This window comes from Athene cunicularia (assembly GCF_003259725.1).
Source record: "Athene cunicularia isolate RWA chromosome 3 unlocalized genomic scaffold, athCun1 chr3_part1, whole genome shotgun sequence".
NCBI classification, from domain to species: domain Eukaryota; kingdom Metazoa; phylum Chordata; class Aves; order Strigiformes; family Strigidae; genus Athene; species Athene cunicularia.
The window spans coordinates 17,973,725-18,000,581 of record NW_020799097.1 but is presented as its reverse complement, the minus strand read 5'-3'; the positions used below and the strand labels follow the sequence as shown (position 1 = coordinate 18,000,581).

Below are 26,857 nucleotides of genomic sequence, written 5' to 3'. Positions count from 1 at the left end.
TACTGTGATTTACCATGGTCTAAATGAAATCCTTTAATATTACTGGACTGAAACTTTCTGATATTTTCAAAAAATAAAATGCAATAAATGCTCTGATACTTCCAAACTTAGGGACATAATTAATAAATGATGCAGTCTGACATAAAATTCAAAATTTCCTTTTTATTTGGGCATAAGATGGTTTAAAAAAAAATTCCATGGGAAAACTATTCTATCTTCTCAAGGCTAGTTGCAAGACTTTTCCAGATGGGAAATGATGCAGGTCCTCATGGGAATATAATGTTTTCCATATATTTTGTTAAAGGAGTGCATATGATCACTTTGGAAAAGATATATTAATCTCAAGATTTATGCTATGTTTGCAAGAAAAAGATGCTGCCAGGGAAAAATAAAACCTAAAAGACAGCCTCAGAGAGGCTATCCTTATGAGTAAAGAATAAATTTTTGTCTTTGTGAGAGATACCCTCCTTTTTCAAGGCCTAATTCTCCTTTACCTTAAGTGGAACCTTTAAAAGAAATTCAGCGGTCTCAGAGCCTTTTCTCCATGCAGACTTTCTATTTTACTGCAGTAGAGCACTGGAGATAAGGAACTTTATAAAAGAATATAAGCGATTTAGGTATAATTAGATATGTGCTCTTAAATCTGCTAGGTGCATTTAAAAGTCTCCCTAGACAGGTTATGACCATTTATATCCGCATTTATATGGCCTGCCAGGACTACTTCTTTAAATTAGCTTGAAGCAGGCCAGATATACCTCGAAGGAAGTCAGTCGTCTTTTCTTTTTTGGCATATAGATAGCCATTGCTTCTGCTTTCAAGGCTAGCAACAAACAAGATGAGGGCAGAGATAAAGAGGACAAAGACTAAACTATCTTTTTCCTCAAGAGCTCACCATGCAAGCAGCAAAATGTCAAAATGAATTGGATGAAATAGTAGAGTAAACTCCAACAGGAACAATACATCTTTTGAAAAGAAAGGCTGCCAGATAGCCTGAAAATGTTCCTTGGCTAGATTACCTCTTCCCTAGCAAAACTCATGAAATCATCATGCTAAGCAATCACAGATAAAATGATGGGGTAATTATGAAGGTTTGAGCCATAATACTTGAACTTGGCAAAAAAGCAAGATAAAAGCTCCCTGTTCATTAGTGTTATTAGATTTCAGTTTGTGCTGCAAATCTATGATATTTTAAGGAGTCTGGAAGCATAACTCAGTTTGAAGAGTAATTTCTGCATGAGCATACAATGAAAGGAGAGGCTGTGTGATAGGATCTCTGCCAGTCTAACTGGAACTGGGTGATGGGGAGGGTGGGAGAAGGCCAGAGTAGGTCTTATAATACTTCTCGAAATGTAATATTGCCAAGAAAGTTTCGGGGAATGTGTGTTGAGAATCTGGAGTAAGAAGGCAGGTTTTATATGAAGGTGACCTTCAGAAACAAGCAGAATTTTATCACTGACCTCTGCCTACAGCAGGAAGAGCAAGCGGGAGGGGGTTGGGGGGAGCGGGGTCGAAGCCACAGACCCAGGTGCTCTCCATATGTCTTTGTAGTCTGATTTTAATGAAACTATGTAACACTGATGCTGCTTTTTTTTTTTCTTTTTTTTTTCTTTTTTTTTTTTTTTTAACCCACTTCTTGCTTTGGGGTCTTTTTTTTTTTTGTCTTTTTTTTTTTTTTTTTTTTTTTTTTTTTTTTTTTTTTTAACTAGGTTTGGGGTTTTTTGTTTCCTTATGTCTTTGGCGGGGTGTTTACAGGTGTCCATAGCTGCAGCTGTCACATAGCAAAGCATATGCACACACACATATGTTCTGGGTTCATATGAAATAAGTTTTCCAGCCTCCAAGGATAAAGAAGCAGGAGAAAGACACCAGTGACTTCATGCAATAAAGTCTTTAGCCATGTGAAGAGCAGTGCGCAGAAAGTTCATGTTTTCAGATGGGAAGAGAAAAAGTAAGTTCATTCACAGAGATCAAGAGGCTGAAACAGACAAAAAGTGACCTCAGCCACAAGAAGTCTTAAAAAATATTGGCAGCATATGGACAATACAGATGTGGGCACCTACAGGGTAAAACACAACATCCAAGGCAATACAATGAATTTAAACTCCCATTCCTAAAGCAAAGTTTCTCTAAACATGACTCTCTTTGCAGCTGTTGGAAGCCAGTCCTTCGCAACCAAACCACCCCTCGCCCAGGTTGGTGGGGTGGAGATCCTCTAATTCACTTGGGTTTACAAAGCCCAAGGTGACACCTCCACTGACACTGAAGGGGACAGGCATACCCTCTCCTTAATCTCTCCACACTGCTCAGGACTGTTCAATAAGACTGCTTCAGACAGGAGCAGAGAGGCAGCAGAGTGATAGTATGCCTGCCCCATAGTGCAGCAAGTGAAATACTCCAGACCCTCACAATTGCGTCTATAATTCCATTGAGGGTTTCTGGTGACATTAGCCAACCCCTCAAGTCTTTCTCTTGATGGAATTAGAGACCTGCTATGGTCTGTGGGATAGACATCGATGCTGATGTCATTAGCATCAGCGCTGGTTCTGCCTGAAAAGGCTGAAGCACAGAAAATCAGTTTCTAAAAGTAAGAGCTATTTGAAATAAGGTTTTAATGGAAACCAAAGAGCTCACATAGCATAGTTCAGATATAGCTTTCAAGTCAGCAGTAGCTAAAAGATATAACAAAATACAGAGAAACTGAATGTGCTGCTTATATTATTTGTTACAACATGGTACCTCCTTGCTTTTCACCTTGCTTGCACCAATATCAACTAAAATAGCATCACTGAAAGCAGTGGGATTACACTGTATAAACCCTCCTGATGTGAAGCCAGGATGGAGCTTTAAATATAAATATATTACTAATTCTAGGGCAGCTACTGGACAATGGTGGAAATCCTCATTACCTAAGGGGCAGTTTTGTGCCTGGAGCTCTGTTCACACAGAGCTTTGCCTTCCATAGACAGCTGCCTAACTGGTTTCTGCACTTTGTCATCTCAAGTGGCCTAAAAATATGCTGACAATAAAAGCTTTTTTTGACAGTTGTGTAGAGGCCTCTACTGGGGAGATAAACAGAGGGTGGAGGTTATTCATCCTTCTCCCTCCCCCACCCAGCCTAACACTCCACCCAAGTCAGCAGAGCCAAAAATGTGTCTGCTGCAGAAGCTTTCTCTTATTTTTGAAAGTTAATCTCCTCCAGAACTGGATTACCACTGGCTAATCCCTTTAACCACAGGCACATAATGTTGGAAATGGATAATTTGCTTAGAAACCTGCTCAGAGCACACTCATTTAAGATACATACATGGCCTTTTGGCTGCTCGGCATCACGCCTGTTAGAGCAAACTGCCCATTGCTATTTGCTGGCTTCTGCCTTGCCTAAAAGGCCTGTCGTGCCCTTCCTATGTGCATTACAGAGGGGGTTTTACTAAGCTGTTGCGTGCTACCCTCCACATTATGCTGAAGCTCTGCTATTCCACCTCCTGTCTTCTTGGAATGTGTTTTATATTTTAGTTGGAGAGCTGTAGTAAAGATTTTAAATGAGCGGTTTCTGCTCATTACACAAGCCTGCCGCCCTATTAAGCAGATAGATGTTGCGCTTCTCATTGTGCTGGAGTCTTATGCAGCAGTTTGTGTACTGTGTCCCATACTACACTGCTTTTTATTTACCTTTCAAAACACCTGTCTAGAGCTGTGCATGCCGCACAAGAATTAGAATTACAGCCTAGTGCTGGAAATATGCTAAATATTTCTGCCTCATTGACATTGCACTGGAATGTGTGAGAGGAGAGAGGGAAGAAAAAGCCTTATTATTTCTCTCAGAAAGTATATGAAGAACAAGAGCTTTTTGATTAGTAGTGTGAAGCACAAAGGTGAGTTATGGTGCAGGAGTAATAATACATCTTGGCTGATGAGTCAGCACCTAGCAGGGAGGCAGTGACATTGTTTTCTACTCTGAGCATCACTGGTATTTGTTCCACAAGCAGACAGTATCTGCAATATTGATTATGTATAGATAGCAAAACTGGCTATAGTCTAATCATATAACTGGAAGGCAGCTTCCAGTTATATGAACATACAATTACTTATACAGAAAATCATCCATGCTGTGTGTTGAATTATCATATAAAAAGGAATATTATTAATATTCTGTAATAGCACAGAGGAGAAGGTAATGATGATCCAGTACATCATGAGTCTCACATTAAAGACTAATCCAATGCTACATTGTGATTAGAGTGTGAAGTTAGAGGCAGTCAGTGCAGTTCTACCCACCTCATAACCTTGTATGTTGATACCTGCTTGATGTGAGATGGGGCTCTTTACTCTTTCATCATAAATAATCTCAGATTTACAGATTCTTCTTATAAAATGGTCATTGCATTTTCCTGCAGGCTCTCTGCAGTACCAGCTTCTAATCAGATATGTATTTTCAGTATGTATAATCCCTAGAAAGTCATTCTGTGTTATCTATGACTAGAACATTTAAAACTGATACAGAGAGACACTGTCATAATATGAAATCAGGCCCTGTTTAAAAATCAGTGATAATGAGGAGCAAAGGCATTATTTCTTTTTGTCATTTTAATATTGACCAGCACTGGCATAATCAATTAAGAAGAGTTGTTAGATTCACAGATTTCTACTACGTTGGAAATACAGAAGTGACAGTATGACAGTATGCCGTATGTGCATCACTTCTGTCTCCTAGGCATAACAGGGAAACAATTTATCACTATAGTGCACCCAACATGTCCCCATCTATCAGCCATCCCCTTTATCATATGTTTGTGCCTTCATTTCAACAGAAGGTACCAAATGTCACACTCGTATTTACTACTACATGGTTCTGCTGAGGCAGCTCTTCAAAAGCCTTTGTACTACAAACCCTAATCTTTCACCAGAACAGACATTAAAATCATGCACAAAGACTGTGCCAAGGTAAGTGTCTGCATTGGTTCGGCCACTGTTGGCAGAAATCCAAGGTCTAGGTAAACTGTTGTGGAAACGTTTCAGATGCTCAGACAATGTCTAGTCTACAACCAGCATGTGAGCTTCACCTGCTGCCACGAGATTTCCAACAAGACAGCTGGCAAGTGAGGAAGTCCATCAGCCCACGGAGGCTCAGAGGTGTTGATGCTGCCCTTCTGCAGGCATCAGCTAAAGCAGTCTGAGGATGGCCTTTGTCTCTGGGGGGAAACTATCTGCAACAGTGAAGTTTTTTTCAGTTCTGTCAAACTGAGAAGTGTTTTCCATATGCTGAAGGTTTGTTTTATTTTTGATGCTGTGATGGTTTACTGTAATGAAAGAGTGCAATATGGGCTGTAGTCTCACTGGAGCAGAAAGCAGAAATTATCTTAATTTATTAAGATGAAGACTTTAAGTATTGCTAATTCCTTAAAATAATTCCTAAATGAGGCAACTAAATCTACACAAGACATTCGCTTCCAGTCTGTGGAACGGGGCTGGCTCTCAATGTTGCAGTGACGAGGATGTTGTCAGATATGTCTGACAGAGAATGCATAGATGTTTCAATTTAATCATGTACAGAAAAAATTTACAGTTTTAATTTTAGTCCCCCTCTATTTCCTATAAAATTCAAGGGTGCTTTCATTAACTGAAAGACCTGACAGTGATGAGAGACTTATAAATCTGGACTTTAAATTAGGTAATTTAGATTACTTGGGATAATCCAAAGCACATTCTTAGTTTGACTGACAGAGGCTTTGTGTCCCAAAATGCTGAATCCAGATCTTTTTTATGGTCCTCTTGGGAAGACAACTTGGCCAGAGACTGCTGTCCCAGAATAGGCTACAGGTCTCAGCTACATCTGCATGTTCAGCTGAGCACTGGTGCAGGCTCACCTATAATTGTTAGCGCAGTCCCAAGGATGTTTAATGAACTAGTACAGATGTCTCGGTTTTCAGGATGACAGCAGATGACGCAAGAAATTTGTAGAGACCCCCCCTTCTGGCTGCTGTCAATCACCATTTACCACTCCAGAAAACAATATTTGATATTTTCAACCCATAATTTGGGGGCTTTACAGAGGTTCCTAAAAGTGTGACTGACTTTGAAATAGTACAAGCTGTAGACAGATCTTTCAACCACTGCAACACCCAGATGCAATTTCTGCCCCAGTTCCTTCAACAGTTGTGCATGCTTTCTGCATGCTGGACTGAATCAGCTGGGACATCACAAATCTTGTGCAAAGTTTCTCCTGGAGAAATGCTGCTGAATCTCCTCCTTATCAGTGCACAAACAATTTTCCTAATTTGACTGCAAATCTTAGTGCTATATTGCCCGTAAAAGCTATTCAAATGTTGCTAGTTCATTAATTGAACTCAGGCATGATGGCATCTTGCACTTACCTTCATAAGACATAAAAAAATTAAGCAAGAGCTTCATTGCAAGTGTTTAGTACAATGAGTTTGTAATTTTAAATTCGTTAATTGCAAATAAACAGACCTGTAATAGGTGAGGAACACAAACAAGTACCAAGGAGTTTTTACATCCATTATATTCTCACCTTAACAAAGCAAAATTATTTAAAATTACTTTGGTGGCAAAACAAGAACTGGTTGACTATAGAAGGGAAGATACCACTGCTTAAGAAACAGTATTTGCCTCACAGTAGTAGGTGAAATCTGTCTCGTGCACGCATTTTGGCCATCAGTCGTTTTTGTGATGGAGCAGCGGAGAGTACAGTTGGGAAAAGATCTTTTATTTTTTAATTTGAATCTCCTACTTTGAATGTCTGATAATGCATCCAGAGAATGCATTGAGGGGAGCATGCCGATGAGGCACCTGGATGAAGTCAACCTAGGCAATATTTTCTTTTTTAAAATGAGAAAAGTAAAAGGTTATACAAGTAAGTGCAAGAGCAGCTTCAAGAATACACACACAGACCAGAGATTTACCAGGTTCCGTATGATTAGTTGTGTACTGACACATTAAACTGTTCATTTCAGTGAATTTGTAACAAAAGGACAGGTCACTCCAGCAATTTGTTTCTCAAACAGGTAAGCATCCTTGGGGCCAAATTGTGGTACAACTTCCAGAGTCACACAACAGAACTCAGACTCCCCATAAAAAAACTATACTGTGAGTGGCTACTAGAGCAGGGCACTTGGGGTGACTCAGCTTGCCTTGCAGTCTGCTGCTGGGGCAATGTATCATTATCCAGCCCTTTGCATGGGTCTCACAGCAAAGCCACAGGTTGGCCTTGAAACAATAAATCTCCATCATTATATTATGCCTAAACTGTCAGCGTTAACAGGCCAATGGTTAGTTTTGGAAGTTACATGGTGTTGCTGGTTAATATAATGGCCAAGCATGTGTAAAGTGGGAATTCTGAATATTGCAGCAGGATATTTATAGCTTAACATAGTTTGTCAAGGCAAAATTCAGCGTTACTGTTAGTGGCAGAGTGGTGGCAGAATCTGTGTTGGGTTTGGGGGCCAAGGAAGTATAAAAGGGGACAGAAAGGTGGAAAGAGGCAAAAGTTTCAGTGAAGGGAGCTTAGGTAAGAGGGTCCTAAGGAAAAAGCGTGGCAGAAAGGAAAAGCAGCAGAGCACTATAGATGGAAATGCTTTCCTTTCCCGCTACTGCTGGTATGGGAATAGGGGCAGCAATTTTATCTGGGTAGGAGGAGTTCATGCCTTGAAGTAGTAACTGTCCCATATACTCCTGCATGGAGGCTGGAGCTGGGGAGTATATAAGGTGGAATAGCCTGTCTCAAGGCAGCTACCTGCTCTGACCCTGCCTTGAGCGTTTTTGAGATGTCCTGCCTTAGATTTTAGCTGTCACAAACAGCTGGAGCTCTACTCGCTTTGGCGTGCCACCTCTTCCTATTCTTCACTCATCCCTGGAAGCAAGAGGGGCAAAGGCACGTTGCATGTCTTGCATGTTGCCAACGGGAACAGCCACTTGTGAGTTTTTAAGTCACATGTTCATTGAAGAATTCACATCTTGTTTAACGGCTGTGCTCACTGTGCTCCAGCCTGCAAAGCTGTGCCGCTTTCACACGGGAGCCTGAAAGGGTTAAGGGTCTGGCTGGAGCATACGCACAGCTGCAAGTTCAGATGAACTCTTGCAGACATTGTGCTTCACTGTTTGTACAGGGTTCATTTTCTACTGCGCTCCAGCACACTTGCATACCCCCGCTCACACACATATACACATACGAGTACCCCTCTGAGAAGATTACAGTAACCAGCAGTTATAATTTTACTTAAGCCTTTATAACGTTTTTAATTAAAAAGGCTTTAGCGCTTTTCTAGCATGACATTTGATTGCACTCTAGATAATGCACCCTTGCCGATTCTGGCAGCAGTAAAGCGTTCAGAAAATATATGAAATATTTTTATAAGGAATTTTGCCTGATGTCTTCAGTGAAAGACACAATGATTTCAAACCATGTGTATTCTTGTGAATACAACAACAACATATGTCAGAGCAAGATAACTGAAGAAAATCACCCTGTCCAAGCTACTGTCCATTCAAAACTGTGTTTTCATTCTTGCTGCCTAGGTTCATGTTTATGTTTTATATAAGAAATTACTCAATTTTTTGGTACTGTTTTGAAGTACTGACTGAAATAAAGCCCACTACAAGCTGCTTCTTCCCTGTCTGGAAAAGCCTGGGTCTGATGCCCTTGTCATCCATACCATTTTAATTTATTTGACTTAATCCTGATTTTCATCTCAAGCAGAATCACAGACCCTCACTCCTCAGAAGCTGTCAGAATTATGCTTTATTATTATTTTTATCACTATAAATATTTATATACCTTTGATTTATTCACATGTATTCCTTTATCCACTTTGGTCAGCAATAATCACACTTTGCTTAAACATGGTACCTTGTTAATCTCTGACACTGAGCTCTAATGATATGCTCTTTCCTGGATTTATGCAAATGTGAAAGCAGATATGCTGTTACTAAGGTCCTCACACACTTTGAAGCCATGGATGCATTTCCAAGATCAAAGAACAAAAATCTAACACCACTGAAGTAATCTGAAGGTAGCCATTGACAAAAAGAACACCAAATCTTTCTCAAAATAAAATATCTCTTAGACAATTTTATGTTTGTTTTGGTTTGTTTTTTTCTAGTTAGGCAAAGATTCTGATATTTCAAACAGATTCCACCTGAACTGAAGCCATTTTTTTTTTAATCAACTATGAGGAAAAAATCCTGGATAAAACCAAGTTGCCCTTATTCAACAAATTTAAATCTTTTTTTTTTTTTTTTTTTTAATTTTAGCAAAAACTGTGTATATTTTGTGCTGAAAAATACTGAGAAAATTTTACTTTGATTGTCTCTTTTCAAAATAAAACCTCAGTGGAATACCCCTTTAGAAAGATTCAGTCGTGGGAAACAAATCAGTAAGTTCATGACCAGTTTGTCTATGGCTCCATCAGGATAGTATGCAAATGCTTCCCAAATGGATTTGTCCTGATAGCATCCTTATGACATGAATAGTTCTCACCCTTCTCCTGCTATGGATGAGGAAAAAGGTACAAACATTCACATCAAAACCTTCTCATTTGTTAAATCCTGATTTGAAATGCCAAGCCCCAGATTTTTTAGCTAATGTTGTTTTGTGGTGCTTTATTTATCATAGGATGCTTTATTTACTCCAAGCATAATTTCCAGTGATTCCAGCTGTCACCCTGAAAGCTCAGTGTTGCTGCAGACCAGATACCAGATGTCCCCTGGTAGGCACTACAATGAGGAACACACACACTTAGTTACCACCTGTGAATAAAAAGTGATTTATGCCTCTTGCCCAGGGTTGTGGGGTGACCTGATCCAGCAAGAGCCCTGGGGCTTGGATGGACCTGCCTGAGCCTTGGCCCATCTGCCTGCATAGAGGGAAGGAAGGATGGAGGTGACTGGCAGGGGGCAAGCCGTGTGTTGCAGGAAGGAGGTGGCTCCTCAGGGGACCAAGCATTGTGCAGGAAGATTGCCACAAATTCAATATCTACTTGAAAAAATTGGCCACACATTGGATCTGCTGTCAAACTCTTTGTTCGGAGGGGCTGGGGAGAAAATTGTTACCCCCACTGAGGATTGCACAGGGCTTCACAGTCAGAGGACAGGATTGGGTATCACTCTGCTTTAAGGACCCATCAAGCCTTCCCCTGGATGCAAGCCCTTCATTGCTTTCCATTGTTAAAGTGAGACGAGGGTTCTTTTTAACAAGGCTTTGCTAAATCCCCGTGTTGATCCATTTCCTGAACCCCACGTATCTCATTTAGTGTCCAAGGTGGGGATATAGAAGAGGACATTTTGTTGGACTGAACCTGGTAAGTCCTGTTTTGTTCACCAGTGGCTGGAGCCTCAAATGACAACAAGCTCTGTCCATTGGCTCCATACAGACCGTGGTCCTCCGTTGTGCACATTTGAGTATGTAGCTCCTTGGTTTTGTCTCATCCCAAATTTTTTGATCCTGAGGCTGATATCACAAAGCTCTTCGAACTGCCCGTCGGTGCTGGTGGTGAGCTGGGAGAGCCGGCAGAGGCAGCCCTGTGTCATGCCCAATGCCTGATGCTGGATGTGGGTGATGAGGCTGCAGGGAGAGCTCTGCTCAGCCCCGTCAGATCATGCTCACCGATGGCAGCATTGGGTCTCTTTAACAAGCCTCCTCTGAGCTGCCATGAATTGAAAGGATGCTGAAGTTTATGACTTAGCCAGATGCTGATAGCTTTTTTTCAGGTGAACAGTACAAGCATGTTTCTGACAGCTAGTCAGGAGTGGCCCACAACTCAGGTTTCAGACGTGGTGCAAACAATGGAGATACTAGAGTCCTTCAACAAAATGGTGGCTGAAACTTTCTAAAATGGGTGAAGCAGCTCATCTTTTCTTTTATGCCATGCTGGGGAATCAGTGCACCATTTTTGAAATGTTTTTCCTGGATGCTAACACTTTTCCAAAAGCATTCACCCAGGGGCAAGTATGCTGCAGGGGATATTTAAACTCAGAAAGATGACAACGTTATGAGAAACTAAAAATGGGGTCTTAAAAGGACACATTTCAGGCACCTTTCACCGTAAATACCACTTCTTAGACTGTTTAGAAGAGTCATGGACTTTCACAGTACATGTAATTCTTGAGGCACCACAACTGATTTTTCAACAGTAAATTTTCCCCCTGCTTTAAAATCAAAACTCAATACAAGCTTAACTGGGGAGGTAACATGTTACCTCCACAATGAAATTTTGTAATATCTTTAACACCAGTAATTCATATGACTCCAGCCATTATTTGTGGCCTGAAAGATATCAGAAGAAGGAGGGGGAGGAATTCCTACTGACTTGAAAGAGGTTTTAAGAACCAGTTTATTATGGAGTACAGTCCCCTTTTTCTTAATGGCCCAATTTGGTTCAAAGAATGCTTCAAGGCATTCAAAAATGCTTTAAAAGCAGCAGGTTCTCAACTGCATATGCCAAGTTGCAGCCAAGAGTGAAATTTTATAGCTCATTGAAAAATAAGATCGTATTCTGGAAAAATCTGACACGCCCTTAATTATTGCAGCCTGAACGAACCCATTACAATAAAGCAAACTGATAAAACTCAGGTGACACAAAAGACAGGTCTGTAATAGGAAGCCAGATCAATGCCATGCGTGCCTCACTGCAGAGCTCTGGGGATCTTGACTTTTTAATCAGAATACCTGGCTTGTAGTCTCAGCAGCATGCCTTCTGCAAGGCTGCATGGAAAACCAGCCCAAGATACACTTGAACAAAAACCAGCATCATCAAAAAAATCCAGTTATTTTATGCTAGTTGTAACAATCAAAGCTCCTGAGCCCCAGGTACCTGCAACATATAATCTTCTTACACTCTTTAGTGTATTGAGCATGTTCAGTTTCTCTGTGAGGGGAAGAAGTTATAACACATTCATTTCAGACATATAGAGTAAATGGGGCATAGGGGAAATAGGACTACAGTATAATTTAGGTACTTCAGTTCGGCAATTTTTCTGAGTATTAGTTACCTAATTATCCCTGAGGATCTGAGTTTGGGTGATTTGCTCACAGCCACACAAGAGAGCGGTGACAGAAAAGGCAAACCTTGCTTCAGCAGTGCTGTTGTGAAGATAAAGTATTGTGCTTAAATTCTGTGCAACCGAGGGTAGTATTAATCATGCTGTTTAATATACCTCGTTTCCTTTTCTCTTAGAGGGATGGTATAAAGGTACTTGTAAAAGCTACATCTTTATGTCATTCAGCAGTTTAGGCAACTTAGCCAGTGTTCTCTATAAAAACAAATCAAGAATTGAAAAAAAAAAAAAACCAAAAAAAAAACCCAACGCCTACCACATGTAGCAGAATGGCTTTAAGTTATCTTTTGATTTTCCACCTTTTAGTGCAACCACATACCTTCTCAGCCAGCCCCCCCTGATCCTCCAGCTCTTTATGTTTTATGCGTTTCTATCACTCTAAAGCTGACAGTGCTTATCCAGATGTATAATCCCCTCTTAAATCATAAACTGCCTTATTTAGTGCTCTCGCTCCCTCTCGTGGCCCTATATTATCTATACACCGACTCTAAAGGATGCCTTGCAGAACTGCAACCAACTTCAGAAGAGACAAAGTTAGTCTAATGTGCTGCAGATTTCCCTTTATGTGCAAGCATGCTTGATACAGTGGATTAATAGAAGGCGTAAAATAAAAGAAACTTAAAAGAAAAGGATCTGGCATCTCAATACAGTTAGGCAGGCAAATGGAGCAATGTGGGTGGGTCAGAGCCTGATGTCTGATCCACAGTGCTTCCCTCTTTGATGGAATTTATGGCACGGTGCATTTTGAAATCAGACTGCTCACATCGCCCATGCCAGATCCGCTCCCTGAGTGGGGAAATCTGGGCAAGCGGCAGCAAAGTCTGTGAGGTTCCCTCAACGAGGCTTCCAGGAGATTGTTTTGTCAGATGTTGGCCACCCTGCAGATAAAGCCTCAGGGTCTGTAGATCTCTGAGGGAGTCTGCCAAAACCGAGTCACCTACCTTGGGTGGCTGGGGCTCTGCCCTCCCTCCCCACCTCCTCTCAGACTTTGTGGAGGGGAACCTGCCTCCCTTCATCTCCCTTTGAGCCCCCGTGGTCCCGCAAGAGGAGGTTTTCACAGTACAGGATTCTGCCTCGGGCAAAATTCACTCCCCAAATTCACACTAAAAATCCTTTTTCCAGAGGTCAGAAAGTGTATCTTAATGTCAAGAGGCAGCGCTCCTTTCTGTATGAGTCTCTGCACAGATCAGCAGGGACAACAATAGGTCATGTGTGCAGGCAGACAGCCAGTGATGGAAAAAGCATGCAATCTGAGATCCCTGCTTCTGTCTGGGATGGGTAGACAGCTCTTACAAAAGAAAACGTTTGACAAAAGAAATAAGAGATATTTGTCTAAAAGAAATGCTGTTCCTTCCATACCCTTTTATGATAGAGAACACATTATGAAGACAAGGAGGTCTTCTGAAATTCATTTAAATATTCCCCATACAACTCCATTGCTTCAAATTTTCGATTCTTTTTATTGCAGAATTTGAAAATTAATATATCCTGAGTCTGTAAACCTCTTCCACTGCTTGAAACAGGGCAAGACACTTTTTCACCACTGACCAACATGCAGGACCTGCTAGGCTGAGCCTCAGCATGCGTGCAGCTCTTGAGCTTAGTGTCCAAGGCTTTCTACATTTGAATATTAGATTCCAAATCCACCATGTGGATCCTGTTAATTCCACACTGAGAAAGAATATTAGAGCTCAGAGTGATAATCTGTAATGGACCTAATCCAAATCCCCAGTCGAAGCAACTGTGACCTCTGAAGGAGTTCAGACCCAGATCCAGACTTCTGTGACGTACCCCAGCTCCACGGGCTGGGTATGTAACATTAACACAACCCCAGTCCCAAGAGACAAAAGCAAACCCCAGACTTGTTGATGCCTCATCTGTGCTTGATTTACTGAAACTGGATTCGGGACTTTCCCTATCACAACTGGCCATACCACTTGGCATGGCTGGAAGCAAAATGACATGATTTGGTTTTTTTCTGTGGTGTGCTAGTATGTTCCTGTCTATTTTCTCCCTAATACTGTAAGCCAAGGTAAAGCAAGGTTTGATATTTACAAAAAAAGCTGTTTCTCTGTAGGGTGGAAACTAGAACAAAAAGCTTGATTACAGAAATCTTTCAACTCCTCCTTCCCACTGGTCATCTGTTCACCCCCTCTTGGGTCAATATCTCCAATTCTGCTGCTATTTTCTGCTCCTTAACCTGACAGTGGGAAATGTTAAAATCATTCACCTCTAAAATTTTTCCTCTGGGATATGAGCCAACACCATCTACAATATATTCATTTCTCTCACAGTAAGTACAGCTGCTGAGGAAGACAACAAAACAAAAACAAACCCTCAAACAGAAAGGTGAAACAATGCTGAGAACAAGCATCCCACAAAGCTTTGAAGCCTGCTGTGGTTTTATTGATACAGTCCCCTCTGTGAACAGGATTTCTTACTGCCTTAGCATTTATAGTCCTGTGTGAAGGTGGGGAGAGATATATGTATGAGAGAAGTTGAGCTTCAGAAACTTCTTGAGCAGTTTCTTGGGCTGCTAGGTTTGGTTTAAGCATTTTAATCATGTCCAAAACACTCCTTCCATCCCTATTGCTGATGATTTCTAAAAATTGATCAACACATCATCTTTTTGCTGTCTGCCAAAGATGAAATCAGAAGTTTGAATGAAGCACCTGCACTTTACATGCAGAATGTAGACTTTAATCAAGGAACTCATTACAGCAATTACACACAACTTAATGGTCTCCAAAAGTACCAAAGTGGAAAGACTGAGCAGAAGGTCCATATTAAATCCTTCTCCCTATCAGATGCATTACTCACATCTGCCCAGCAGTGCAACCACACCTTGGTGGTATCCTTCCAGTGAAAAGACTGGCCAGGGATCACCCACCAACCTTGAGAGCACCAGGACAGCAGTGCTCCTCCTCCTTTGTACAACAAATTGACAAAATACATTCCAGGAAGGCATAACCACCAGTCAGATCCTTACTCTGCCTTCAGAGGTTCAATCCCTTGACTCTTTTCTCCGATAAGAGTCAGGCTAAAATTGCTTTTGGAATAAGAGTGTTCTTGCTCTTGTAGCCCTGTAGGGAAAAGATTAGGAAATCACCAGCCTTGTCTTTCCTATGTGAGAGAAGTCACGCTCTACTAGAGGATCACAGTGCAGACTGAGTAACATATGCAGGGGTTTAAGAAGTGTGCTAAATGGCACTCAGATCTAGGGAGGCAAAACAACACATGTGAAGCATTTCACCCGCTGAAGTGTCCCTTGCATGGATCAGGTTATGCATGCATGGGTCATTTCTCCCCACTGGTGAGCTATACAGGCAGCCTGGGTGAACTACTGGGATCTACTGACCCACAGTTGCCATTCCTTAGGGATGCACATGAAAATTCTAGGCATGAGGCATTTGAAAAAAAAAAAATCCTGTCATATAACTAAGCTATGTATTCAAAGACAGATTTAATTCCCTATGCCTTCCTCCAGCATGGATGTGCACACATACACACGCACATGCACACATACACGTATACACAGTTCAGGATGGTGTGCATCCAGTCCAGCATCCTTGCATACTTGCAATCCTACAATCTTGCATCAGTGTGATTGTCTCATCGATGGTGAGTTTTTGAAACAGAAAACTCTCTACCATTTGCTTTTTCTTCAGTTTCTTTTTTTTTTCTCCATTGCTGATTTTGTATGGAATATTTACTGTGCTTTTTGTGGCAGGAGGGAAATGTGTGTTCCTCTGAGCCTGCCTTTTGTTTCAATATCCCCCATTTTTCCTGTCTCATTCTTTATTATGGCATGGGCTGACCACAGCCCTCACTGATTCCCCTCTGACTCAGATCTCCCCTCCACTTGGTGGGCCGCAAATGTAGAGCAGCTCCCAGGTCTCCCAGGTTGTTTTGTTTGTGTTGGAAGACTTTTCCTGGTTTCCTTTGCCCTCCCCAAGGGGCTTTCTGCAGCCTTCTGCCATTTTGTTTGATTGAGTTTCTGAGGCATGGGCAGTGTCCCAGGGCCCTGTTGTCAGGGTGGACATCAGGGACCATTCTGACCAGTAAATTTGTGTGTACCATTCTGAAAATGGCTGCAGACCGTTCTGCTCTCCTTCTCCAGGACAGTTCTGCAGCTGCTCTTTTGTTTTGCCCTGAAAAGAACTGCCCAAAGAACTCCTTTGGAAAAGATGAGGGTAGCAACCCCTGTCCCTTCTGAATACTGTGAAGTCATCCTGAAAAACCACCTTGTAAATCCAGTGGCTCTGGAGATTTATGTGAGCACAGATTTTGGTCCAACAGATTCAGATTTACAGGAAAACCTTTGTAAAATGCCAAGCAATTTCTTGCTAAGATCAAACACTTTGAGAAAGTGAATCTATTTTTGGTGATCTCTGGCAATGCTACATATAGGTGCTTCCTTTGAATTGCAGCTGCAGATAAATAAGTTCTAATTTCCTATGCAGAGCCCACATTCAGATAATTTCCTAGCTGTCTGCCTAGTGAAACTCCCACACAGAAAAAGAAGAGGCTTTTTACGGTACCTTGAGAGCAGTTTGTTGCACAGATGATGCATTCTCCAAGGGAGGCAGCTGTAATTGTAAAGTAGGTGAACTCTAGACCTGAACTCTGCTGTGTTACAAGAGTCATATGAGAATGGTGATGGTAGCTGAGGAGCTGTGCTGCTACAGGGAAGCAAAGTCAGACCCAGTTAAAAGCTTTTGATCCCAAATACCACAGTTAAAGCCAATGGCAGTTCAGAAGCTGGGAACTGCTAAATAAAAGCTAAATAAGTGCTTTCCCTTCACTAAAATAGCCTATATTGCATTTACCAAACAAATCTCGTGGAAAATGGAAAAGCAGAGCTTTTTCCATATTGTTTGGGCAACATAGATACGTAGTACACAAAAATAAGAGATGAACATTATTAAGGAATGTCTATATAGCTCATTTGACAACAGACAAGCTTAGGTAATCAGCTCCTGTAAAACACTGCTGCAGGGTGAGAAAGCTCAAATGAAAATATTCGCACAGAAACATGTTTGCCAACCTGACACAGAAGCATTACATAACATTTTGGAGAGAAAACTAAAAATAGTGTTAAGATGTTTGAGGATTTCTTTTTTGGAAGGACGAGATGGGTATCGAGGTGTCTGAACTTGTGCTGCCGGCTCTTTGGAACGCAGGAGGGAAAGGGAAGTTTCTGGGAGCTGCAGTCATGGACTGGAGCATTCATCCTGAAACCGTACAGGCTGGAAACAAGGAGTACATGCAGCTGGATACGGACCAGACTTCAGAGACAGCAGAAGCCCAGTAACTTCTGTGTGTCAACAGACCGAAATCTGCTTGCATTAGCAGGTGAGACTCGTTAGCGTGGTGCATCGTTACTTACCACTCCAACCTCACGCAAGTCTGACTGATACCACTAAAGTCAAGGAAAGCTTATTTGGACATGGTCTTCTACAAGAGTGTTTGTATCACCAACAAAAGCCTCAGAGTTGCTGGCCTGGGAGACCTCCAGCTGTGGGAGGTGGTCTTGATCCTCTGCAGAAACTGTGTCTTCCACCCTTTCAAGAAAAGATGTGCCTGCCTGATTACAACATCTTTTGCAAAAAACTGAAGGCCCAAGTAAATGCACAGACTGCACTAACCTTTGACCTGTACAGCCCCAGGAGTGGGGAGAGCAGCAGAAAAAGTAAATTACCCCACTGGAGCTCATTCTGTACCTACAGAGTTCTTAAAATGGGGCTTTATCTGGCTGGCTCTTTTCATAAACAATGAATTTGCAGACATAGCATTTTTCATCATATTTCCCCTGCTTCAGAGTACATGACATGCACTGTCTCTATGGCTCAATAAAAGGTCATGACTGACCAGCTGGTAACACAGAATGCATTTTTCCACTAATGACAGGGTATTCTAGCTTTTGTTTCACATGACAATGACTGCATATTTACATAAACCCTACATCTGTTTAGTTAAATTAAGCCAGAGGGTGATGATCTTTGTCTTTACAAAAGAGCTGATTTAATTTTATTGAACATAGCTTTCCATTTAAAAGATCAAAGTCAGTGCAGCCCCCTGCAGCAACTATTCAGTCTTACGTGTTTCTTCAAAAATTCAAATTACAAAAATAAGGGAACTAGGACTGAAAAACCTAATGAATTTTAACAGACAACTAGCAATTATTCATTCCTTTAAAAAAAGAAAAAAAAAAAAAAAAAAAAAGAAAAGGATAATGGGCTTGAAGAGAGACATTTTTTTCTTCCATCAAAGTCCCATGGAATGTCCTGACTCTTCTTCCACTGAAACTGTCAGGAATTGATAGTGGAGGCAGCATGTGCATTTTGAGGCAAAATTCTAGAAACTGGTAATGCTATGCAAAAACCACACAAAATACAGAACAGTGAAGAAAACCTAAAGAACTGAGCTCTCTGGCTATCACGTGTTAGTTCAAAGCACTCAGCACAGTAAACTCCTACTTGATAAAACATCAGTTTGTATATAAAGTCACTTGTTATCTCTACAGAAAATAATGGTAAAAGTCATGACTATGAAACTCTATCTGTAATGGGGATAGGTATTTCATGTCTTCTGAAAGAGCCTGCATGTCACCGCCTAGCATCTGACTTCAAGGAATTTGTCTTGCAAACTTTTATTTTTGGGAGAAGAATCGCTGAACACGAGCCTTACATTTCACTGCTGAAGTCTGATAGTTGCTTACAAGCGGTTACCTCATCTCTCAGGCTGATAGCCGCACTTACTACTCCCAGCTCTGGGTGAGAGCACCATGGGTACACCCCATGCTATGGCAGGACGGGGCCAAGCACACACCAAAATGCACTCTACTCTGCTTCCATCCTGTGGTTACCCCCTTCAGAAACCTGGGAACATGGACCAAAAGGAGCTGTAGCATATTCCAGGTTAGCCCTCAATCAGGACACTGAGGAAACCGGACCTGAAGTCTGTTTTGATTCCAAGGAAACCTTTCCAATAGATGTTGCTTCTACACTGCATCTATTTAATACAACAACATTAGCATTTCAGCTTGGATCAGCAACGCACTTCTGAAGGGTTCCTCCTGCCCACCCCTCCTCACCATGCTTTGTTTCACATCGTGGAACATCCTGGCGTCTGTGAACTGGACTCCATCCATCCAAAGCTAAACCAAATCTGGTGTAGGAGCATAATTACTGTGCTACAACCGCTGACACGAGACCAGTCAATGTGATGAGATTCGAGCTGGTCTAAATAAATCTCTGAAATACATGAAGGGTGCACACTGGGTCCTCTGTGCCAGCTCCTCTGTGCTACTGATCTGCCCTACTTGTTCCAGGCCACCTGCTAATATAGGCATAGCCCAAAGAGGCTGCACTGCTGCTTTCTAACCCTCTCACTGCTTAAATGGGTGAATAGTGCCATTTTAGGCACCATATGGTATCCCTGCAGGCCTCCAGCTGCCACTCTGCAGATCAACAGCTCAACCAAATGTCTCGTGTCATATCTGGCAGCCCCATACAGACATCTCAGATACCTTAGGGAGACTAACTGTCTGTGGATGTCTATGTTTAGGCAACTGAATACCATTTTATTTAAGTATCTAGTCCCCTCTAGACCAAAAAAAATAGAAGCAAATTAGATTAAAAATTAGAAGAGAGGTGCTTGAATTACTATAGTGAGTTCTATAAAATGACATTTTTCGTAAGATTCTCTCACCTAAAACTCTTGGAGACTTTTTGTAACTAAAAAGTACAGAAAGATTAATTTGGGCCAATGAAATTATTGGTTTGCACTTCAGGAAACATCTGAACTTTACAAATAGCATTTATTGTTCAGTAAGGGCCAGTTTCACTGACTTTAACAGAACTATTGAGAAGCTTGAAACTAAGTGTGTGTGTACTTCACTGGTCTAACACCCCAGGTGCTCTGAGGACTGTAGTATCAGGATCTTTGCAGGATCACATCCTAAAGCTATGTCTGTACTTGTACGTTAGTAAGTAACTAAATTTGCTGGGGTAGTAATAAAAGAAACAGGCTTTGGCATGTCCCCTGCCCTGAGGATGACTGACAGAGAGCAGCGTTCTTCTGTGCTAGCAAATGCACGGCCTCTGGAATGGGCTGGCTGCAGAGAATCCGAGGTGCTCCAGGGGCTGACCACGCTGGGACTGTGGCACACAGAGGCTGATGGCCACAGGCCAGCGCTGTGTCATGGGCTGATCTCCCAGTTTTACACAACGATCACACTCCAAAACTGAAGAAAATCGGTCTTATCTACCAAGAAACAGCCTAAGTTTCTGAATCTGCATGGAAATAACTTGGAGCTTCAGATCTTTTAAGCACTGAAGCCAAAATTCTGACCTCTTGTGGCCATCAAACTGCCAGCAAAACAGTTTCTAACACACGAAGCAGGTGATGCTCTCGCTGGGTGTGCAAGAGCCAGCATTCGTGTATTGCTGCTGCTCCTCTCTCAGACCTGCCTGCGTTTCAGCAGCCAGCGACAAACCTCTACATTTGTTAGAAATGTAATTTAAAGTAGTAGTGCAGTCTTTTTAGACACTGTGGACAAAAATGTGGCAGAAATGGGAAGTATGGGAGTGATTATGCACACCAACATCCTGCATGTGGCACACAACCTCTTGATGACTTTTAATTCTAACAAAGGCATGAGAAAGGGAACATTAGTCTGCCTCGCTTTGCTGTTCTGCTAGTCTGCCTAAGCAAATTGGGGTTAAAGAAAAACATGGACCATGAATATATACTGCATGTGTGTAATTAATAGTGTCTGATTGCCACTCGTTGCATATATATTATCAATGCTCTTTTAAATACAAACCTATACTTTTAAAAACTCAGCATTAAAAACCATGCAGTTTGGCTTCATGCAAGTTTGCAGAAGGAGAAAAGGCATTCAGTGGTGTTTCTCAGGCCAACTGATTTCTAACCTGGAAAAGGTAAGGCTACACAATGTTTAGGGCAAGAACGCTGTTTTTACCCTAATTATCCATGTACAGTGATGCCCTCTATATGTGAATTTCCTCTATCCAGGACTGAATACTTGAATATTTCAGAATTTTTAAAGTAAGTGGAGCACCTAGAACTATGTATTTTCTGTCTGCATGTATGGAAAATCCCAAGGCTACTGTTATGCAAATAATACACCAAATACAACAGCATATATTACTAATATGTATAAATGTATCATATTAATTGCATATATTCACAAACATTAAACAGTGAATGAATAAAATCTATTTTTAGAATATCACCTTGCACATACAGATTGGATATAGGAACTGCACTAGTAAGTACATTTTTCTTTACAGGGCAGATTCATTGATAATTGCACTTGCTTAACACATGGAAGTAAGAAAAACAATGCTTTAAATCAAATTTACATTTTAGTTATGTTCTTTATGGATCTGCAGTTAATTTCTGACCCCACAAAGGCTTATCCATGTATTTAGTTTTGCGTTTAGCAGTAACAATAGTGTAACTAATGTACTTAAAAATAAGCCTTTGCAGAGCTGAAGTCTTGATGATACATTCAACATGTGCAAAAACCCACACAAGAAAGAAAAGGTGAAGTGAAAAGGTACAATCATTCCCATTCCTGAGATTCTCAGCAATTTTTCTTTTCACATTCTCTTAAAAGAACACAAATACACATTAACAAATATTAATAGGATGTTTTGTTCACAAATATTTTAGCAATCATTTATAATTTAATTTCAGGTTCTTCTCAGGTATCTCTTTAGAATATGTCATCATTCTCTGTTTCCCTCTAAAATGAATTGATATTTCAGTTGCATATGTTGACAGGCTTGGACTTTATTACTTAGGAGCCTAGATGTGCACTGGCCCTCACTTACGACACATTTTTTCCAGGATGCCCATCACAGCAACAGCTACTCATTCTCTAGTCCAGTAAACAACACTGGGCCACTCGATTGTCTGTTCCTAAATGTTATGATTATTTTATTGGTTTACTGCTGGATGACATTTCAGCCTCTCCTTGGGCACCTAATGCTCCTGCTGCAGTCCAGCGCAATCTGGTACACAACGGATGCAGGAACAGGTTCTCCTGGTGATGAAGATGCAACATGATAGTGTCTTGAAATGTCACAGTGTCAGAGAGCACTTTGAGGTACTTCGTACCATAGTATGTTGTGGCTTTACTACGAATGTTGAATAACATGTGAGTAGTATTCTGCCTTATACAGAAAAGTACAGTAGGCAACAGTGAAACAGATAACCTGCACTGATTACTGTTGACAGAAGAAAGAAAAGATTCTTCCGTGGGATGAAACAGTGCACACATAACAGTGCATTTTCAGGTACCAAAACAATAGGGGCAATAAAAAGCATCTTTTAAGTGCACTAAAAATTATCTTTTAAGTGCTATTACACAAAAGTTGCTTTCACAAAGCACAGTGTTTCTTAATTAGTTGTAGCACTGTCTTAAGAACTTCTTCCTTGGAGGGGCTGGCATCAACTTCTTGGCAGGCAGGATTCACCATCCTTCTGTAGGACTCTTCAACTCTATTTAAAACAAGAGAAATGAAACAAATTACAGGAATATGAAATGGCATTAGTCATCAGTCTTGGGAGAAAGTGTTCACACTGCAGAGACAAAGGAAAAAATCTAATATGAAGCTAAGAATGAAATCTACTGCAAAGAGCAATAAACTCATAGTAACTGTTACAGTATGAACCTCAAAGGGCATAGTTTCCTTGACACTGATTCCCAGAGCTCTATCCATATTCACATGGCATGGCATTAAAGTATTTCTTTCTTTACAGCTTTGCACTGGTTACAGTCTGGTATAGCAGTACAGTGGACAACCTGCTTCTAACACCTGAATTAATTTATTCAGAGCCTGCTAAGGTGTCTCTGAACTATATGGCAGGGCATTGTGCAGGTGTGCTCACTGACTGATCTCAGTTTTGAGTTACTGGATTACAGAGTTGACCCATTGTTCAACTCTTTCCTCTGATCAGCTCTGCTAACTGAGGAATAATGGGATGAAATACAGGATGAGTACCTCCTCGCTTAAACTATGAGCCTTCTCATAATGCAGAACTCTTCCACACTTAGACTGTGAGAATGTCAATATCATTTTCTATGCCCCCACAAGTCATAAGATGAATTAAGCAAGATTCTGGATGTTCTCACATCCAGGTTGACATAATTAACAAGTAGAAATAACCAAACCAAAGGCTTTCTGACAGAAATAGGAAGTAAGAGAATTAGAACATGAAAGATTCTTAAATGGCAGCATGTTCCCTAGCTCACTCATCCCTCTGCAGGTTCCGCTATATAAACTGTGTGTCCGCACAGAGTTTCTGTCAGAATTAAGCCGGGGATATTTTTTAAGGTGTATCATCACCAGCTATGTTAAAACCCTAGAGGTAGATTTCAGCTTTGTGATTTGTAGGTGCGGACACTGACATTCAGGTGTCTATAACTGAGGTATCTACATGAGCACTAAGTATTTAAGTTTCCAGTGCAGACAGTGATGATCTAATCAACACATTAGGCAGAGTCTAGACAGCAATTCAGCACACCCTGAAGTCAGATACCCAAGGTGCAATTCAGTTGCTTAACAAATGTATCTAGTACTGCTTGAGATTCTCTGGACTATCTCATTTAGCTTCCAGCTGCTGGACCAGAAAGTGTCCACAGATTCTGCATCACATCTGCCAGCTTCATGCAGATGTCTCAGATCATATCAAATGGCTCTAGATGCTTATGCTTAGATCACTGGGCTCCAAGCAGGTGGTGAGCTGAATCACTTTGAAGGCTCCACTGAATGTATTGACTATTTTATTCTCTTAATCTGGAGCTCAATTCTAGACTTTTCTGGGGAAGCTATGTGCTTTCAACTTCTTCCCCCCCAGTTCTGGAATTTTTAGGTCTCTCTCCTTCACTACCTCAATGAGAAAAGTGCTACAATAAAAGCAGCAAGTATCAAAATACAATTATTTTAACTCAAAGCTCCTTTGCAGGAGAATGAAGCTCTTCACCTTCAGTTTTCACTTTCAGTTGGAAGTGACAGACCCTCCTTGTCAGCTCCAAAAAAAACCTAACCCAAAAGCTTAGATGCAGGAAATCCTTGTCCCAGTAATGCGAGTGGGACATTTACTACTGACCCCACAGGAGCCAAGATTGTCTCCATCCTCTTATCCCTCATTAAAGCATACCTTTGGCGAAACAAGATATTAGCTTCCAGCTCAGCTTCCTCCTTTGTTTTCTCCAGACCCCGACGCTGAAGTCTCTGAACTCGCTCCTCAGGGTCAACAGTCAGGAGAAGAACAAGATCAGGTTTAAGCAGATCCTCTGGCCACTGGTACACCTTGTCGTTAGCTGGAGGAAGATCCTGGACTTTCCCATTTATTTCAGTGGCAATTGTGTAGGCAGCTGTGCTGTGCCAATACCTGTCAGGAAAATACAGAATGAAGAGAGAAATTTTAAAGAGGACACTAGTTCTTAGGTAATATAGGAGACAGGTGTCACTGTAACAACAACTGCAATAATGACAAGGTAGGTGACACTGATTTTGAAGGGAAATGTAAAGAACAGTTCTGTGCTATCCATTACTTCTTAACAGAATGATAATACTCAACACAATATACATAATTACTGTGAATTTTTAATTAAAACATATGGCAAAAGCTACACATTATGCAAACTGTGTTCCAAATAATCCTATCAAAAAAAAGTCTTCTCATAGAGAGGTCAAAAGAAGAGACATTATATGTCAAAATCCAATACCCTTGAGTTCCTTCTTTGTGGTTCCCATTCTACTTCATGCAACAGGCAGTAGAGAAAGTGCAGTCTTCAACGACACGTGAATGAAGACAGATTTTAATAGTTGTGCATTTCACTTGCATTTAACATTCCCACCACTATAAGTCACTGTATTTTATACATTTCAGTGATTTTGAGGCTGGTTAAAACCAGCATTCATACACATGCAAACCACTCTGTATCTGTGTTGTGGGGGAACGTTACAGTACATCTACTAAAAGAAGCCAGGGGTTTCAAAGTGCATCTAGACTTTCTTTATTAAGAGTAATACTGAAAGCTGTCTACGTTAGTGAAAGTAAGAAATATATAAACAAAATCAAAAAAGTGGGAAGCATATTTCTGGCTTTACATCCTCAAAGAGTGAGTCTACCTGAAACTCGGTCATTCTAATCCGCCTGTATCTCAGACCCATCTTACATACAGACATGATCAGCAGCCCTGATTCTCCTCAGGTTTATCACAGAAGCCTGGTTTGGCTCAGGCCCCACAGTCCATACCTCCACTATTCCTAACTGAAGATGTACAACTTTTCAGGTGTCCTAAAGACAGTTATGAGTACCACACTGTGATGGAAGTCCCCCATCTTAAGTATTACTCTTTAGAGTAATTACTATTTATCTGACTATCTGAAAAGTAGCACTTCCAAAAAAAAAAAAAAAAGAGAGAGAAAAAAGAAGAATCCTAGAGTCTGTCATTGACAACTTCTGCTTGTTACACTGAACAACTGTATGATAGCACTGACGTAAGATGACTTCTTAAATATACAAACCTGTCAATGATCACCGGTGCCTGAGTGGATGCTTTCGCTATTTCTGAAGCAAGAATGTAGTTGCCTGCAGCATAAAATGCTCTTTTAATGGGTGCTGGCTCACCATCAAATATTGTCCTCCACTGGCTGATGCAAGATGGTGGGGAACTTAGCAGAATGCCTTTGAGGGTGTCCTTAACAGACCGGGTTACAGTGGTTTTGCCTGCATTCCATTTAGAGGAGGAAACATTTGTTATATTGTGTATCAGATACAACTGAGTTTTGAAAACGGGAAAATGCTCCTACCTGTTCACTTGGAGCACATGTTCTGACACCTGACTATGTAACCTGAGTATCTTGTGATAAGGTTTTCAGTGGGAAATGATTATGTCTGGTTGCACTTCCTACTCTGAGGGCCTTCTACCCCTCTCCCTCCTGCCAGCTTTCGGTCTGCACTCCTTTAAATGCATTAAATGTATGGCAATTTCTGTACATACCCATTTATAACATTTTTCTAGGTCACAGTTCATGTGGATGTTGACATGCTGTCACCCACTACTTTCTTTTTAGAGGGAATTTTCAGTCCTCTTTAACTGAAAAGTCAGAAAAATTTATTCAGAGGCAACTAGTATTTCTCTCTGAGACAAACTGCTGCCAGTTTCCAAGACTACCACCGCTTCAGTTCATTGATTTGAAGACTCTTTTGTAAAAGTATGTTTTATAATCTGCACAAGAAATTTAATTTTCAGTACTCTACTCTTTGTATTCTTTCATTTACATATTATAGATAAGGAATTCATCCACTGAATGAAAATTAGCATAGGCCGTTTGATCCTTTACAAGTAAGAGAAGATGGACTGGTATTTATAACTACTGATTCTTTCAAATCTGTCACAGGTTTCCAGGGCTTTTTGAATTTTTAAGCCTCACGCCTGGCTAAAAGCCATAGCAGTTGCCGTTTCCAACAATTTCTCATCTGTGTTTCTTCAACAGTACATTGCTCTTACCTGTGGCATCCAGCCCTTCAAAAACTACGACGGGAAAACCTCCCTTCTTCTGGTGCTCAGGACATTTCTCCAGCAGGTCGAGTAGGGCTCCAGCCTCCGGGATACGCGCCGCGCACTGCCGGGAGAGATGCGGCCCCTCGCACCCGTCCGCTGCCCAGGCTGCTGCCTGCAAGAGCCGCAGACCGCGGGCACCGCGGCCCCGCACCCCGCCGGCGCTCGCCTCCCGCA

The 26,857-nt window shown here is 41.2% G+C and overlaps 1 protein-coding gene across 1 annotated transcript in view; it reads right to left on the bottom strand.

Annotated features, from left to right (window-relative positions):
* Positions 1-21,326: 21,326 nt before the first annotated feature.
* Positions 21,327-26,857, bottom strand: part of CMPK2 (cytidine/uridine monophosphate kinase 2) — a 9,179-nt gene continuing 3,648 nt past the window's right edge. Inside the window, exons 4-7 of the mRNA XM_026846514.1 lie at positions 26,630-26,849; positions 25,644-25,845; positions 24,268-24,501; positions 21,327-22,605 (exon numbers count right to left, since the gene is read on the bottom strand). Coding sequence (XP_026702315.1) covers positions 22,485-22,605; positions 24,268-24,501; positions 25,644-25,845; positions 26,630-26,849 — 777 coding nt within the window. The 3' untranslated portion in view covers positions 21,327-22,484. The remainder of the gene's footprint in view (positions 22,606-24,267; positions 24,502-25,643; positions 25,846-26,629; positions 26,850-26,857) is intronic.